Source organism: Papaver somniferum, chromosome 7, assembly GCF_003573695.1.
Source record: "Papaver somniferum cultivar HN1 chromosome 7, ASM357369v1, whole genome shotgun sequence".
NCBI lineage: Eukaryota > Viridiplantae > Streptophyta > Magnoliopsida > Ranunculales > Papaveraceae > Papaver > Papaver somniferum.
Window position 1 is genome coordinate 80889850 of NC_039364.1, and position 13733 is coordinate 80903582.

General features: G+C 36.2%; 1 protein-coding gene across 2 annotated transcripts; it reads right to left on the reverse strand.

Annotated features, from left to right (window-relative positions):
• Nucleotides 1-5584: 5584 nt before the first annotated feature.
• Nucleotides 5585-10059, reverse strand: LOC113297737. 2 transcript variants are annotated; one of them, XM_026546315.1, is made up of 8 exons: nt 9669-10059; nt 8819-8927; nt 8528-8648; nt 7140-7191; nt 6896-7042; nt 6678-6789; nt 6272-6401; nt 5585-6165 (listed from the first exon to the last, which is right to left on the reverse strand). In XM_026546315.1, exons 1-8 carry the CDS (start codon nt 9984-9986, stop codon nt 5679-5681), a joined length of 1476 nt encoding a protein of 491 aa, XP_026402100.1. In that variant the 5' UTR covers nt 9987-10059; the 3' UTR covers nt 5585-5678. The 2 variants fall into 2 exon arrangements, with proteins under 2 accessions (XP_026402100.1, XP_026402101.1); XM_026546316.1 differs by having other exon boundaries at nt 8528-8658; nt 9669-10058.
• Nucleotides 10060-13733: the final 3674 nt, after the last annotated feature.

The window sequence follows — 13733 nt, forward strand, 5'->3', positions numbered from 1 at the left end:
AAATCCGGTAGCTAAGGTACGCATACCCGTACGCGTACTCAAGCTGGTTAATTCTCAAATCGGTTGTTCATGAGGAATGCGATATTTGCAAACCGTGGCTATATTGTTCATGAATTGATTCAAGTGAATCAAACTGATTTTGTTTCAATTGTGTCTATGAATAAAGACCTAAACAATTGAACAACTCTTGAACTAGTTCTTATGAGTCATTTGAACTAGTTATGAGAAAGATGAATACGGTTAATATGAAAGTGCTCATATGGCTAACCATTGGTTAACTATTTGTGAACCAACTAAGTGTACACATTTAGGTACGGTTACTCAAACCTAAATGAATACATTTCATTTGTGTGTGACAAGCTAAGTTTCGATCCAACGGTTGAAAGATATTAGCTTTGAGAAATCAGGTTTTTCATCTAACGATGAATATTGAATGCTTTGTTACCAAGGTAACTTGGATTGCAAACCATGATTTGAAAACTATATAAAGGAGACGTCTAGCAACTGGAAAAACTAATCCCCACACCTCCTGGTTTTGCTAGAGTCGATTCTCCTTTAACCGTAGGTTTCTTCTCGAGACCCTTTCGGTTAACGACTGAAAGACTTCATTGGGATTGTGAAGCCAGACGAAACTACTTTCTTGTAGTTCATCGATCCGATCTTGCCATTTTCTATAGTAGGAGTTCAATTGAATAATTGACTTGAGATTATATCTCCGATAGGGCAAGATAAAAAGAAATCACAAACATCCTCGTCTCATCGTTTGTGATTCCGCGATATCTAGTTTCGCTACCATACGATTTAGATTATTGTGAGGTGATTGATAATACTAGGTTGTTCTTCGGGAATATAAGTCTGTGTTATCAATTAGTTCCTGTTCACCTTGATTTATCAAAAGACGGAACAAAAACTCTTGGGTATTTCTGTGGGAGACAGATTTATTCAATCCTATAGACTTTTCTGTGTGAGACAGATTTGTCTATCAAGTCTCCGATTTTGGGTCATAGCAACTCTTAGTTGTGGGTGAGATCAGTTAAGGGAATCAAGTGCGTAGTATCCTTCTGGGATCAGAGACGTAAGGAGCGCAACCGTACCTTGAATCAGTGTGATATTGATTAGGGTTCACCTACAGTCCAGGCCGAAGTTAGTTTGTAGTAGGATAGTGTCTGTAGCGGCTTAATACAGTGTGGTGTTCAATCTGGACTAGGTCTCGGGGTTTTTCTGCATTTGCGGTTTCCTCGTTAACAAAATTTCTGGTGTCTATGTTATTTCTATTCCGCATTATATTTTGTTATATAATTGAAATATCACAGATTGTGCGTTGAGATCAATCAATTAGAATATCCAACCTTTGGTTGTTGATTTACATTGATTGACACTTGGATATTGGTCTTTGGTACCATCCAAGTTTATCTCTCTAGTATTTGATAAAGACTCGCAGATTCCCATTTGCTTTAGTAAAGATCAAATCGAGAGATAGAGATATTAACTTCTTGATATACCTTTTATTAAGATTGAGTCTGACTGTCTAGTTGAATCTCTCTTAAAAGTATATTAGAGTTATTCCATACAGACTGCTAATCGAAATATTAGGTGAGGTTGTTGTACCCCCGCTTTTTCACAAGTCATTTGGAAATGATATATATATGTCTCATGGCCTCTCTGATCATGATATAATTTAACAGATTTTACTTTATATATCGTCCAAAAAACTAACCATTATTTACATTTTTGTGACACTTCACAACCTCATAACATATATCTTCCTCACATGGGGTTTTGAGGTGATCACTATGTCTATTCTTTCTCTTAGTTTTTGTTAGTTTCGACCATAATTAATGTGTTATTGATGTAACATGTTGGTTAGCACTATTCAATTTTCTTGGTCATATTCTTTTCGTTGGAGTTTTTTACTAATTATAATATTTTGATTCATACATGTAATTCCATTGTTGTTGTTATTCCACTTGGGATTGAGATGGATGGCCTCTCTATTGGCAGCAAGTACTAGCAATATATGAAGGTTTATGTGTGTGTTCTTTTTTGGAGTTAAGGTGACTAAACTTCGTTAAGTTGTGAAACGAACTTAAATTTTAAACATAATGTAAATGATTGGCGGAAGAACTTACCAACTGGAATATGGGAATTTTGCACTTTGGTTTTGACAAGGTGCACAAATTTGCATTCTCGGTACATTGTATATGTAGCGATGCTGTATTTTTATTAACTAAAATTATAATCAGTGAACACAACTCAAATTATAAAATTGCCAAAATATGTTATTTTTGCGTACGTAAATATGATGGTAACCGAAACATATTAGTTTTTAAAACTTTTTTACTGACGTATATGGGTTGATTTTTCTGTGTATAAGAAACATTATATTTGGTTGATACAAATTGATAATTTCAATATGAAATCATATTAGTGCCGTTACGACACGGTTTTTTTCAAGTATACTACGATGTTGTATCAAACAAATTCTCTTCGTTAGATTATTTTATTTTTTTTGAGTTAAATTTCACTCACGCACTTTCCACTTCTTTATTAATATAAAATAGTTGGAAATAAATTTGAATTAAACCTAATTTTCATACTCTTGGAAAAGCATCATCAATGATAGTAACATATAAAAATCGGACAATGCATTGCGAAATAGTTTCTCTTTCTCGTTAATCTCTATCACTGGAATAAAACAATATGAGTTTATGCTACTAGATAAAGTCTTGTTATGTGGGAGAAAAAATTACTTTGAATAATTTTTAATGAAAATACATTTAAGTTAAATACATTTTTATTGTAATAAATATTTTATTTTTCATATCATACCTTTGTGATTAAATCTATTCCAAATTCACAAACCTATTAATCAAAGTCTATTCTTCCACTTTTTAAGCCCGAGTAACAAGAGGAAAAATTGAGAAATAAAAATATCATAAGTTCACAAATACATTTTTAACGACGTTAACTAACTCATCCATATTTTAAATCGTTGGTTGGGCAATCATAATTCAAAATTTTATGAATATCAGGACTAAAAACACGTATCTTGAAAAAATCATCTTTTATTGGTTGAAGCCATCGATTAAAACCCTAAAATCGTGGAATTGCTCAATGAATGTTGAGGTAGCTCCTAACCTTAAGCACGAAGAAGCTCAGCCTACATCTTATATATTCTCGGATTTATCATGTTATTTTCAATTTGAAGAATATAACGTCCTGATTTTTCGCGATGTTATCCTCTTGATTTATGATTATGGTGACTTGGTGTTGTTAGAAACTCTTTGTTTAACACTAATATTCTTTTTCAACTAAAGATTGTCGAAGAACCAGTTGTGGCAATACCTATCTCTTACAATGTGATTATTACTGGATCAAAACATAAAAAGAAATTGCTAATGCATATTCCTAACCTTGCTTGAAGGGTAATCACCCGTTTCTTAAGATTTCTGAAAAATGGATATCTTAGAGGTGTGGAGGAGTGCAAGAACAATCTTATATGTCGATTAATTCTTCCTAAAGGATCACCTCCATTGGATAATAATGATTCTAGAAAAAAAACTTCAAGCTTTGGTCTCAGCTAACTCATCTCTTCTTTAGGTAAAGGATATTACTGTTTCCGTTAATATTTGGTTAATGGACAACTAGATATGTTTCTTTGAAGCCGAGACCGTTACACTTGCAGGCGAACTCAAAATTTACAATCCACGCCAGAGTTTTTTTGGAAGTAGATATTTCAGAAAAGTTATATATAAAAAAAATCGAAAGGGGTTGCTTAGCATTCATGGATTATTTTACTTATAAGAGGTAGTCGTTCGTTTTGCGACTATTATAAGTCAACTGGTCATGGTTTGGGCGAATGTAAATATCGTAATGATATTTTAAATGAGAAGAAATGGTAAAAGGGGAGAACCCTGAACTAAAGGAAAAAAGGAAGATGTGATGTGTCCCTAAACAACAACACCAATATGCCTGGTCCATATTCGCTACTGCTAATCCCAATTTTTTCAGCTGAAGATAATGAGACGAATATTTGACAGTTGAAAACTCACGTGATATTTTGATAAGATTAGCACTCATATTTAGTTCCCAAAGGCATAAAAGGTTATCTTGTGGTCATGCGTGACATTAATGTGTCTAAGACTGATCCTACACTGGTCGAACAACTCGCATTAACAGTCGTTAACAGAGTGACTCAAGAAATATGATATATAAATACCGAGGTATCTAATGAGGTCTTATCGTTTGTTATTGTGAGTGCTTTTAATATTGCGAGTTCCGCCCTTTAAAAGGGACTCACCAGTCAGATTTGTCCGAGAAGAAATGTGAGGTTTGTTCATAAAAACAAGAAACAAAGAATAAATCTCCTCTAAAAACGTTAGTGCTAACACTGATATATTTAATTCGTACACATATAATAATGAATATGTGACTATCCAACGTTTTTATCATCTTTGGCATGAGAGAACATAGTGATAATGCTTCGAATAAAGTGATATCAAGTTCTGATTCTGACTTTCGTTTTCGGAGAAGCAATAGCACTACTGTTTTTGGTATCCAAATAGGATGTACTCCTTTTTCTATTATGCTTCTTTGTTTAGGAGATTTAGACTTTATGATGTTTGCAAGGTGTTTTAAAAAATTATAAAAATGATGAGGAAGATGATGTTCGGTTAAGGTTATTTTCCATTTTAGTAAAAAAAGAATTTTAATTAAAATCATGAAGTTTTTTTTTTTCTTTTTCTTATCTGGTTAGGCCTGTGCAATTCTTTTCTTCTAATAAGAGACATGAGCTTACATGCGTTTCCCAGTAGTTTCTTAGACAGTGACACAAAAGAAGTTAACGAGAGCAATGAATTACATTGAAATTTCCATTAATATCTCATTCTAGAGTCGTTTATTTTTTAATGATTCTAGAGTTAATACTCTGCAATCTTCATCATAACTTGATGATTAGAGAGATGAAAATAGGACGTTCATATCATGCATACGCAATGCATGTCAGCTAAACCAACGAGGGTGGTTAGTCTTAGTCGTTGTAGTCCACATTTTGACTTTTGATTTTTTGTTTTTTTCATTCTGAAAATTGAAGACGTAAATCTCTTCTTCTTTCTATATTCCCATTTTGGTTGTATGTTTGATATGCATCGGAAATTTAATAAAGCAAGACTTTAAACTCCCAACTGGAACTTTTCAGCTCCCTCCGCGAAATAGCTCTATAGTTGATTTTAATCATTAGATTCTAAAACTTGAATCAATAGTCAGCGAGAAAAATAAAACATCACTCAACCGTTTCAACAATAACTAGTGATTCGTAACTAGAGATTTCCCCTTTGCATCGGGACGAGTGCATATTTTTCTTTCTTTCCCTTGCTATCGTTTGAGTCGTGATTTTTAATTTTTGGGGTGAAAATGGTTACATTGCCAGGCCTCCGCGAACTTGGGGTAATTTGATCTAGCAATTCATTACGGGACCTCTAAGCGCACTGTTGGGGACACAGCCACCACCTTCTGTCATAAGTAGCTACTACCATCAGCAAACAAGCCACGCTTCAACAAATAAAAACAAAAAAAAGACAAGCCATTGAAACAAGAAAAATCAGACTGGATCCTTCATCATTCTCTGTCTCTTGAATAGACCACAAATTTAATGCAGGGGTAGAAAATATACAAATTTTTCAATGTCTGGTTTTTCTCCAACTGGTTAATTCAGAAGGGAGTAAACTTTCATCGCAGGAAAGTACAGCCTGAGCCATCAATTTTCCAAGCCAACCATGGTATAAAAGGCCCCTTGCTCCAAGCCCTCCAAATAACCAGTATTTTGTTTTACTGCTATGCTTGTGGTTGAGGTTATTCCCACCATCATGGAAAATGATATCATCCACACAACCCAAGAGAGGAATAGATCCATAAGGAGTCAATGGTGGCATGGACCTCACACCAGCTCTTGCTCCCGTGAATTCCCAGTTTACAACACTTGAGTATACAGCTGATGCCTTTGGTATAAGTTCCTCAAGAGCGTTCAAAGTTTCGCTTGCAGAGACATGTGGAGAATAGTTTCTTGAATTCCAATCCCATGTTGATCCCAGAACCAAGTTTCGTGGACCTTGGATTGCTAGCCATGCATCTGATAAGATAGACGGGCTGCGATCTCCATATTCTTTCCTGAGGCATAGAACAGTAGATTATTGATTTTAAGGAAACTTCATTAGAAGTAAATAAAATAAACATAAAATACAAGAGATATAAACTGAAAAAACAAAAATCATACCCCATGACATCATGAGGCAACTCAAGGTGAGTGACTACACCCCTGCATGTCCTCAAAGGGATCCTTCCAGAAAGTTCTTGAACCATGTCTGCTTTAGCCCCTAGACACACAATCACTGCGTCGTATTCCCCTGTTTGCTACAGTGAAATCACTCCCCATCAATAAACTATTATCCATTGCTAGGTCAAGCTAAATTCAATTTTACCATCCCCAGACAGAGTAATTAACATGCCTGAAAATTACAGACACAGTCACTGCCATCATAAAATTTTACGACAAAAAATCGTAAAATTTTGCGACACAATCACCGTTTGTATAATTTTGCAACTTTTTTCACCCAATAAAGACCTGAAAATTATTATATCTTAAGACTTCTGGAGCAAGTTTATCAAATTATTTCTTTCACCTGATAGTTCGAGGAGTGAATGAACAGACTTTTGGAGCAAGTTTATCTCTTTTGTGTCATAGCCCAACGTAGCCATATCATTCACTAGGTTCTTACAAGCTGTGAATAGTGCCTATAAACATACAAAGAATTTGTGAGATGTGCTGATAGTAAGTTCTTAAAGACCGGAAGGAAAATAAAAGAAGTTAAAGTATTCGGTTTGATTTTTTAGTCCCAACCTGAAGATATCGCGGTGGATGGACATTAACAGCTTGAGGCATATAGATGGCAGAATCCAAAGGCACACATATGTCAGGTACAAGTTTTTGTGCACCATATTTATCTATGGAAAGTAATCTGCAACTCTCAAGGAAGTTCTGGGAATTCTAATCACACGACAAGAAAGAAAATTCAAAGTAAGATCAGAGTAACATCAAAGTTTCAAAATGACAACCATTTTTATTATTCTTCTTACAGATCTACCTCTTTCAATATATCCACATTCTTTGTGTTTGTTACCGGTCTCAAGATTCCCCTGTAAGTACACCATATGAAATACAATTCAAGTTCAATAGCTACGTCATTTCAACAAAACAATAAGAAATACAATTCAAGTTCAATAGCTAAGTCATTCCAACAAAACAAAAAGAAGTAATTCACTACGAGTCTAGGATCCATAAATGATGAAAGATTACTGTAGTTACTCGAAAAAGTTAAATATAAGATTGATGCCATAGAAGGATCTCCAAATTAATAAATAAGTAAACTCGGAACTGTTTGTTATTTCTATGATTCAAGATATGAAACCTATACAGAGATCAAAATTCGAGACTTACTAAGTAATCACTATTTTTAGTTATAATCATTTTTGCCTGAAGGTTGAATGAAACAAATTTCTATTTCTCAATTGCCATTTGAACACTTTTACAACAATTCCCCCTCTAACAATTTTTAGATTTCTAAGGAACTAATCAACTTAGAAGCTTGTAACAATGGTCCTCTGTACTTTCGAGCAGCAATTAGTTTTATTATAATTACTAATTAGTTGAAAAGAAAGAAAACAATTAGCTCAAAGCGAACTAGTAGGTGGAAAGAACAAACTGAAAGCTAGTCAATCACTCAATGGTATTAATGGCTCTGCAGATAAGAGGCAACCGTGTCCTCATCAAATTCGATATGGAGAACAGAATTTTAGCTAACCTGTCCTTTTTGTTTGATCCATACTCATGAGAGATCTGCTTACAGGTAATAACATGAAAAGAAGGGGTCTCACTTATGTTGACACACACTATACGTTTACGGTTCATGAAGAGTTAATAAAACACCTTGTTATCCCTGTCATTGTGGTAGCTGAAGTCTGGAAGTATTTCCTGAAGGGTGTTAAGTCTTTTAGGGTATATGGACCCAACAAGTGACACTTTGGCAACTCAAGATAACCATGAGGTCACAATGGGAAAAAGGAAAGGCAGGCATTTGGGCTTCGCTCTCATATGCATTATATAGGGTGCCAATGACAAGGAATTGGTAAGGCTTTTGGGTAAGTTAAAGAATGTAAACAAAATAATTATTGAGGTACAGCCGTGTTATACTTTGGAGGCTCGAAGTCTGGCATCTTTAAGGACACTTTAGTGGCTTAGCCAACATGTGGCACATAATTGTAAAACATCTTTATTCAAAAATTTCCCCATTTCAATAAATTGTAACCTTTCGAACTCCTACAAAATGAACTTCAGCAATTTCTAGGAGTTAGGAGCTACTAGACACTGACATACTAGCCTGGGCATACAGACATTTATAGGTGAAAAAAATTCTAAGCCGGACTATAATCCATATAGATACTATACTACAGAAGAAACCAAATAAAAGCAAACCTTCTCCAGACCAAATTTTGTGTTTCAATGCTTGGATCCTTCGAAGCATTAGCCCTCTCAGCAATGTTTAACAAATCTAAAGACTCTTTCCAGCACTCTGAGCCTTTCCATAGAAGCTTAGCTGCAACAAACTGAAGAACTATAGTTGGCAACTTAACTAAAGAGTATTTTTCATAAAACCAAACCTCCCTTTTCAAAGAGATTATTTCATCTTTAGAAGTGGAGGAAAGACAGTAAAGCATGTAGACAAATTAGGTTATGCCAGGAGCTACATAAGGAAGAAACCAGAACCTTTAGGGGAATAAGGATGAAGAAGTCCTCCGGAAATCCCAGAAGCACCACCTCCAATGCCGATTTCATCGTAGATATCAATGCATACACGCGAGTCCTTAGAAGTATGCTGCAGATACACAATTCAATTGAAGATTCCGGACAGTCCCCATAGCTAAAGCAAAACATGGAAAACAATGCGAAAATATAGGAATTTCATCTTGCACTTCCACAGCTAATATTTGTTCAACATTTGCACAATGGTCACTGCACTGGACCAGAAAAAAATGAATCCAGTTTCCTGCTCTCACTATACTGCTAGGATCTGGAGTTCTATATTATATAAAAACGACTAAGAAGACCCATTTGCATTTCAATTGGGTTACAGGGGTTCACTTAGAACCATCTAAACAAAAGGAAGAATACAGAAACATAGAATACGAAGCCTATAAAGCTTTCATGACTGGGTCTAAACATTATGCTCATGAATTGGAGGACTATTCTTTGAGGAAACTGCCACAGCTTCATTTTATAAACCTTGCTGACAGGAGTGTCAAAAGCGATCTCATTGCGTTGCTGAAGGTCCATTCAATCCTATAAAAGGTAGACGAACAAAATTCAATGTATATTTCTACGCCTCTTGCAGTCTAAGCATGTTAGCATTGAGGCCAGTGACCCAGAAAAGGAAAGTACCACATAGCCTCGAGTTGCACGCACCTCAAAACTAAATAGGTCGTTCTATCAATCTTTAATTGGGAAAATTTAATTCAACAGTCAGTTTTCAATTTTTAATCTTCTTTATGCAGAAGTAAGTAAGAGTTGAAGGAAATCTTCACAGATGATGATGACTGAGAGAGGGATTAAACCAAACCTGTAAAAGATTCCAAACCACAGATAATCCAGCAAAACCAGCACCAAGTACTGCGAACTTGAGAGGTTGTTCTAAAATGGTAGAGGAGTGAGAAGAAGAAGATAGCACCATAGTATTCATATAAGAAGATGAATATTTTGCATTTCTTGAGAAACGGGGAAGGGACTTATTAGGGTTTGGCTTAGGCTTATTGTTTCTGAAGAAGAAGCAGCCTGACCAAATTCCAGTGTTGATAATCGAACTGCTCATGACTGTGTACGAAAAAAAAAAAAAGATAATCGAACTGCTCATCCTAAATAGAAGCGTATTTTCGAACATTCTATACAAAAAGCCACCTCGTAGGTATTCCTCAGAACCTCCCCATTCCGTTAGTCGTGTCGTTAACTGTGGATTTTTATTTTATTTTATTTTTGAAGATGCTGTGAAACTAGAAAAAAGAGAAGAAAAGACACAATGTAGAGACGAAGAAGGAGAGAATCTTTTTAGATGTGTACAATAGACTAATGTAGATCGGAAAAACGATTTGGTGGTTGTTTAGGGAATGGAGAGACGACCGTGTGGACGGAGGCTCCTCGACCGAGCAAACTGCCTATCCTCAAACAGATGCATTGCACGGGAGTGCTTTGAGTTCGAGAGATCAATCTGTAGGACTCCGGCCTAAACCAAGACAATGGTCGTTCCACAGTCAATTCGGTCACAAAGAGGGAAGAGGATTGATTTGTAGGAGGGGAGCTGAGAAGTGTAATGATGATCAAGGATTGAATGTGTTTAAGGTTTCTGCAAGTTTTCTGTGAACTGTTGAGTTCGAATAAGCTCTGGTCGATTGATTGAATAATTGAGAGTGATTGCTCGGATCAGAATTCTTCTGTTTTTGACGAATGTTGTCTTCCTTTTTCAATCGTGGATTCAAAGACTTATTAATATTGTCAAAATAGTAGACACATTGATCTCCAGTAAGTGTGACGGTTGCTCGAGTGACAGAGTGAGAAAGTGGGAAATCGTGATTTCACCAATTCCAGGTCGTGCCGAGACTTGGTTGATTGTCCACCCACTACTTTGCTAGCTCCCTCAACTGCTTGCACGACTTACTCAAATTTCTCATCGTGGATGAACACACGTGTTGTAGGTCGCCAGACCAAAACCCTAATTAATATCCCCCATGTGACGTGATTGATGTCTCACGAACGTGGAGTCTGCAAAGCAGACGTGTATTTGATTAGTCAGTCGTTGACTTGATTAGACGATGTGTCTAAGTATTGTTCAGTCGAGCATGATTGCTGAATGTCCTAGGATTCATGAATTGAACATGTCTGTTGGGACGTATAGTTCTCGAATGAATGATGTTGATAGTTGAACCAAATATTGCTCGTATGATGAATTACTGAATATTGATGGTTGAATCAATATTCGAGCATTTGAGCAAGTATTGCTCATTCGATAATTATTGAATATTGATAGTTGAATCAATATTTGAGCATTTGAGCAAGTATTGCTCATTCGATAAATTACTGATTGATGGTTGAGTCAATATTCAAGATGAGCAAGTATTGCTCACTCGATAAATTACAGAATATTGATAGTTGAATCAATATCTGAGCATCTGAGCAAGTATTGCTCATTCGATAAATTATTGGTAGCATGACCAAATAAAGTACTAATTAATATATTGGTAGCTGGACTGAATATTGTATAATTAATCTAGATGTTGATTGCTGGATCAACATAAAATTATTAGTGTTTGAATTTGCTCAAAATTATGATTTGCAGAGCATTTGTTCGAAACCCTAATTTTTGATCAATTGCTGATCAATTGTTGATTTACTGAAAATAAGTCACTGAGTGAAGGAGGGATCGGCTACATGGGATGATGGACGACAATGTAGCGCCCAAATGCTCGAGTGAGCATGCACCAAAGTTCTTTGTTGACCAGTTAGTGAAGGAATGATCAAATGTTGGTTTAATCATTTATTAAAATAGTGCTCGTGTGAGCGTTAGGTAGTAAAACCTAATTATGGAGAGATGAGGGACCGACCAAGGGGTCATGGGACCGGCCCTTGGTGGTCGATGGACCAGTTGACGGTCGATTGAGCGAGTTTCAAGTTGGTTGAAGAGAGTTTGGACCTAATACGAACAATTGATAGCAAATTAGGTCAAAATTATGAAGATGTGCGGGACTGGCTCATTGAAAGCCTTAGGGACGGCCTTGGTCGGTCAAGGTAGCATGCCCGTGTCACTACAGTGTCCGTGTCTCAGTCCTGAGAGTTTTGGTATTTTCTGGTGCGCGTTTGAGCAATATTTTGGATTTTCAGAAGAGTTTGATCTTGACTGAAACTCTCGATTTTGCTAGAATGACCAAGTAGAACTTTGCTTGTGCGACTTGTATTTTGAAATATTAAAATAATAATATTTTAATACTTGACGTGAGTAGCCTAGTCGGTTATGTGACCATTTGACTTTTGGCTTTTTTCATGGTTTGGGCAATGTTTGAGAAAATATTAAAAAATTAGGGTTTTCACTCAAACGATGGAGTTCCATGAGATGATGGAAATAATAATATGGGAAAATAAGGGATTCTAAGGTGTGGGACCGGCCACGGCTAGGGCTTGGCCGTCCGGCTAGGTGGCTCGGTCTCGTGACACCTTTCTTTATTTTTGTTCGATGAAAGTATGGAAAAACTAAGAGTTTCGCTCAAACTAGGGAGTTTGCTCAAATGAAGGAGTTTCCATGAGATGAGGGAAACAAATTAAAATAAAATAAAATAATGGAGACGGGGACCCCGGTCGGTGGGCCCGGTCCCACGCCTCTTTTTTATTTTGTTTAATATTATTTTCTTCATAAATTGTTTGTCCATATTTTCGAACGTTCGTTCGTGCGTTAGGGTGCTCGTTCGTGCACTATTGTCAAGTACACTTGCACCATTTTCTCGGGGATTACTCGGTGGTGGCCCAGACGCCCGATTGTTGAATATTTATTACTAAATCATGAAATTCAGGTGAGAATGATTCATGAAACGGAGTAATAAAATGAGTTGTGAAAAAGCGGGGGGTCTAACAACCTCACCCAATATTTTGCTTAGCAATCTGTATGGACTAACTCCAATATACTTTTAAGAGAATCAACTAGACAGTCGGACTCAATCTTAATAAAAAGTATATCAAAGAGTTATATCTCAATTTCTCGATTCATTCACAACTCAAACAAATAGAAATCTGCGAGTCTGAGTTGAATACAAGAGAAATAACTTGAACGGTACCAAAGACAAATGTTCAAGGATCAATCAACAACCAAAGGTTGGATGTACCAATTGATCGATACAACGCACAACCTGTGATATTTCAATTATATAAAAAATATAATGCGGAAAAGAAATAACATAGACGCCATAAGTTTTGTTAACGAGGAAATCGCAAATGCAGAAAACCCCGGGACTTAGTCCAGATTGAACACACACTGTATTAAGCCGCTACAGACACTAGCCTACTACAAACTAACTTCGGTCTGGACTGTAGTTGAACCCCAATCAATCTCACACTGATCCAAGGTACAGTTGCGCTCCTTACGTCTCTGATCCCATCAGGATACTACGCACTTGATTCCCTTAGCTGATCTCACCCACAACTAAGAGTTGCTACGACCCAAAGTCGAAGACTTTAATAAACAAATTTGTATCACACAGAAAAGTCTACAGGAATATATAAATCTGTCTCCCACAAAAATACCTACGAGTTTTGTTCCGTCTTTTGATAAATCAAGGTAAACAACAACCAACTGATATACCGTACTTATATTCCCGAAGAACAGCCTAGAAATATCAATCACCTCACAATAATCTTAATCGACTAGCGAAAAAGGATATTTTGGAATCACAAACAAAGAGACGAAGATGTTTGTGACTACTTTTCTATCTTGCCTATTTGAGAAATTAATCTCGAGCCAATTTTACAATTGTACTCAATACGATAGAAACAACAAGATCAGATCGCGCAACTACAGAGAAAATAGTTGGGTCTGGCTTCACAATCCCAATGAAGTCTTCAAGTCGTTCACCTACAGGGTCTCAGTAGA

Excerpts from the sequence above, each read along its gene's own strand:
- LOC113297737 (XM_026546315.1), bottom strand. The coding sequence starts at position 9,986 with ATGTTCGAAAATACGCTTCTATTTAGGATGAGCAGTTCGATTATCTTT. Across the intron at positions 8,649-8,818 it reads TCATCCTTATTCCCCTAAAG|CTAAGCTTCTATGGAAAGGC; the intron begins GTTCTGGTTTCT and ends AGTTTGTTGCAG. Across the intron at positions 6,402-6,677 it reads TTCACTCCTCGAACTATCAG|GGGAATACGACGCAGTGATT; the intron begins GTGAAAGAAATA and ends TGTAGCAAACAG.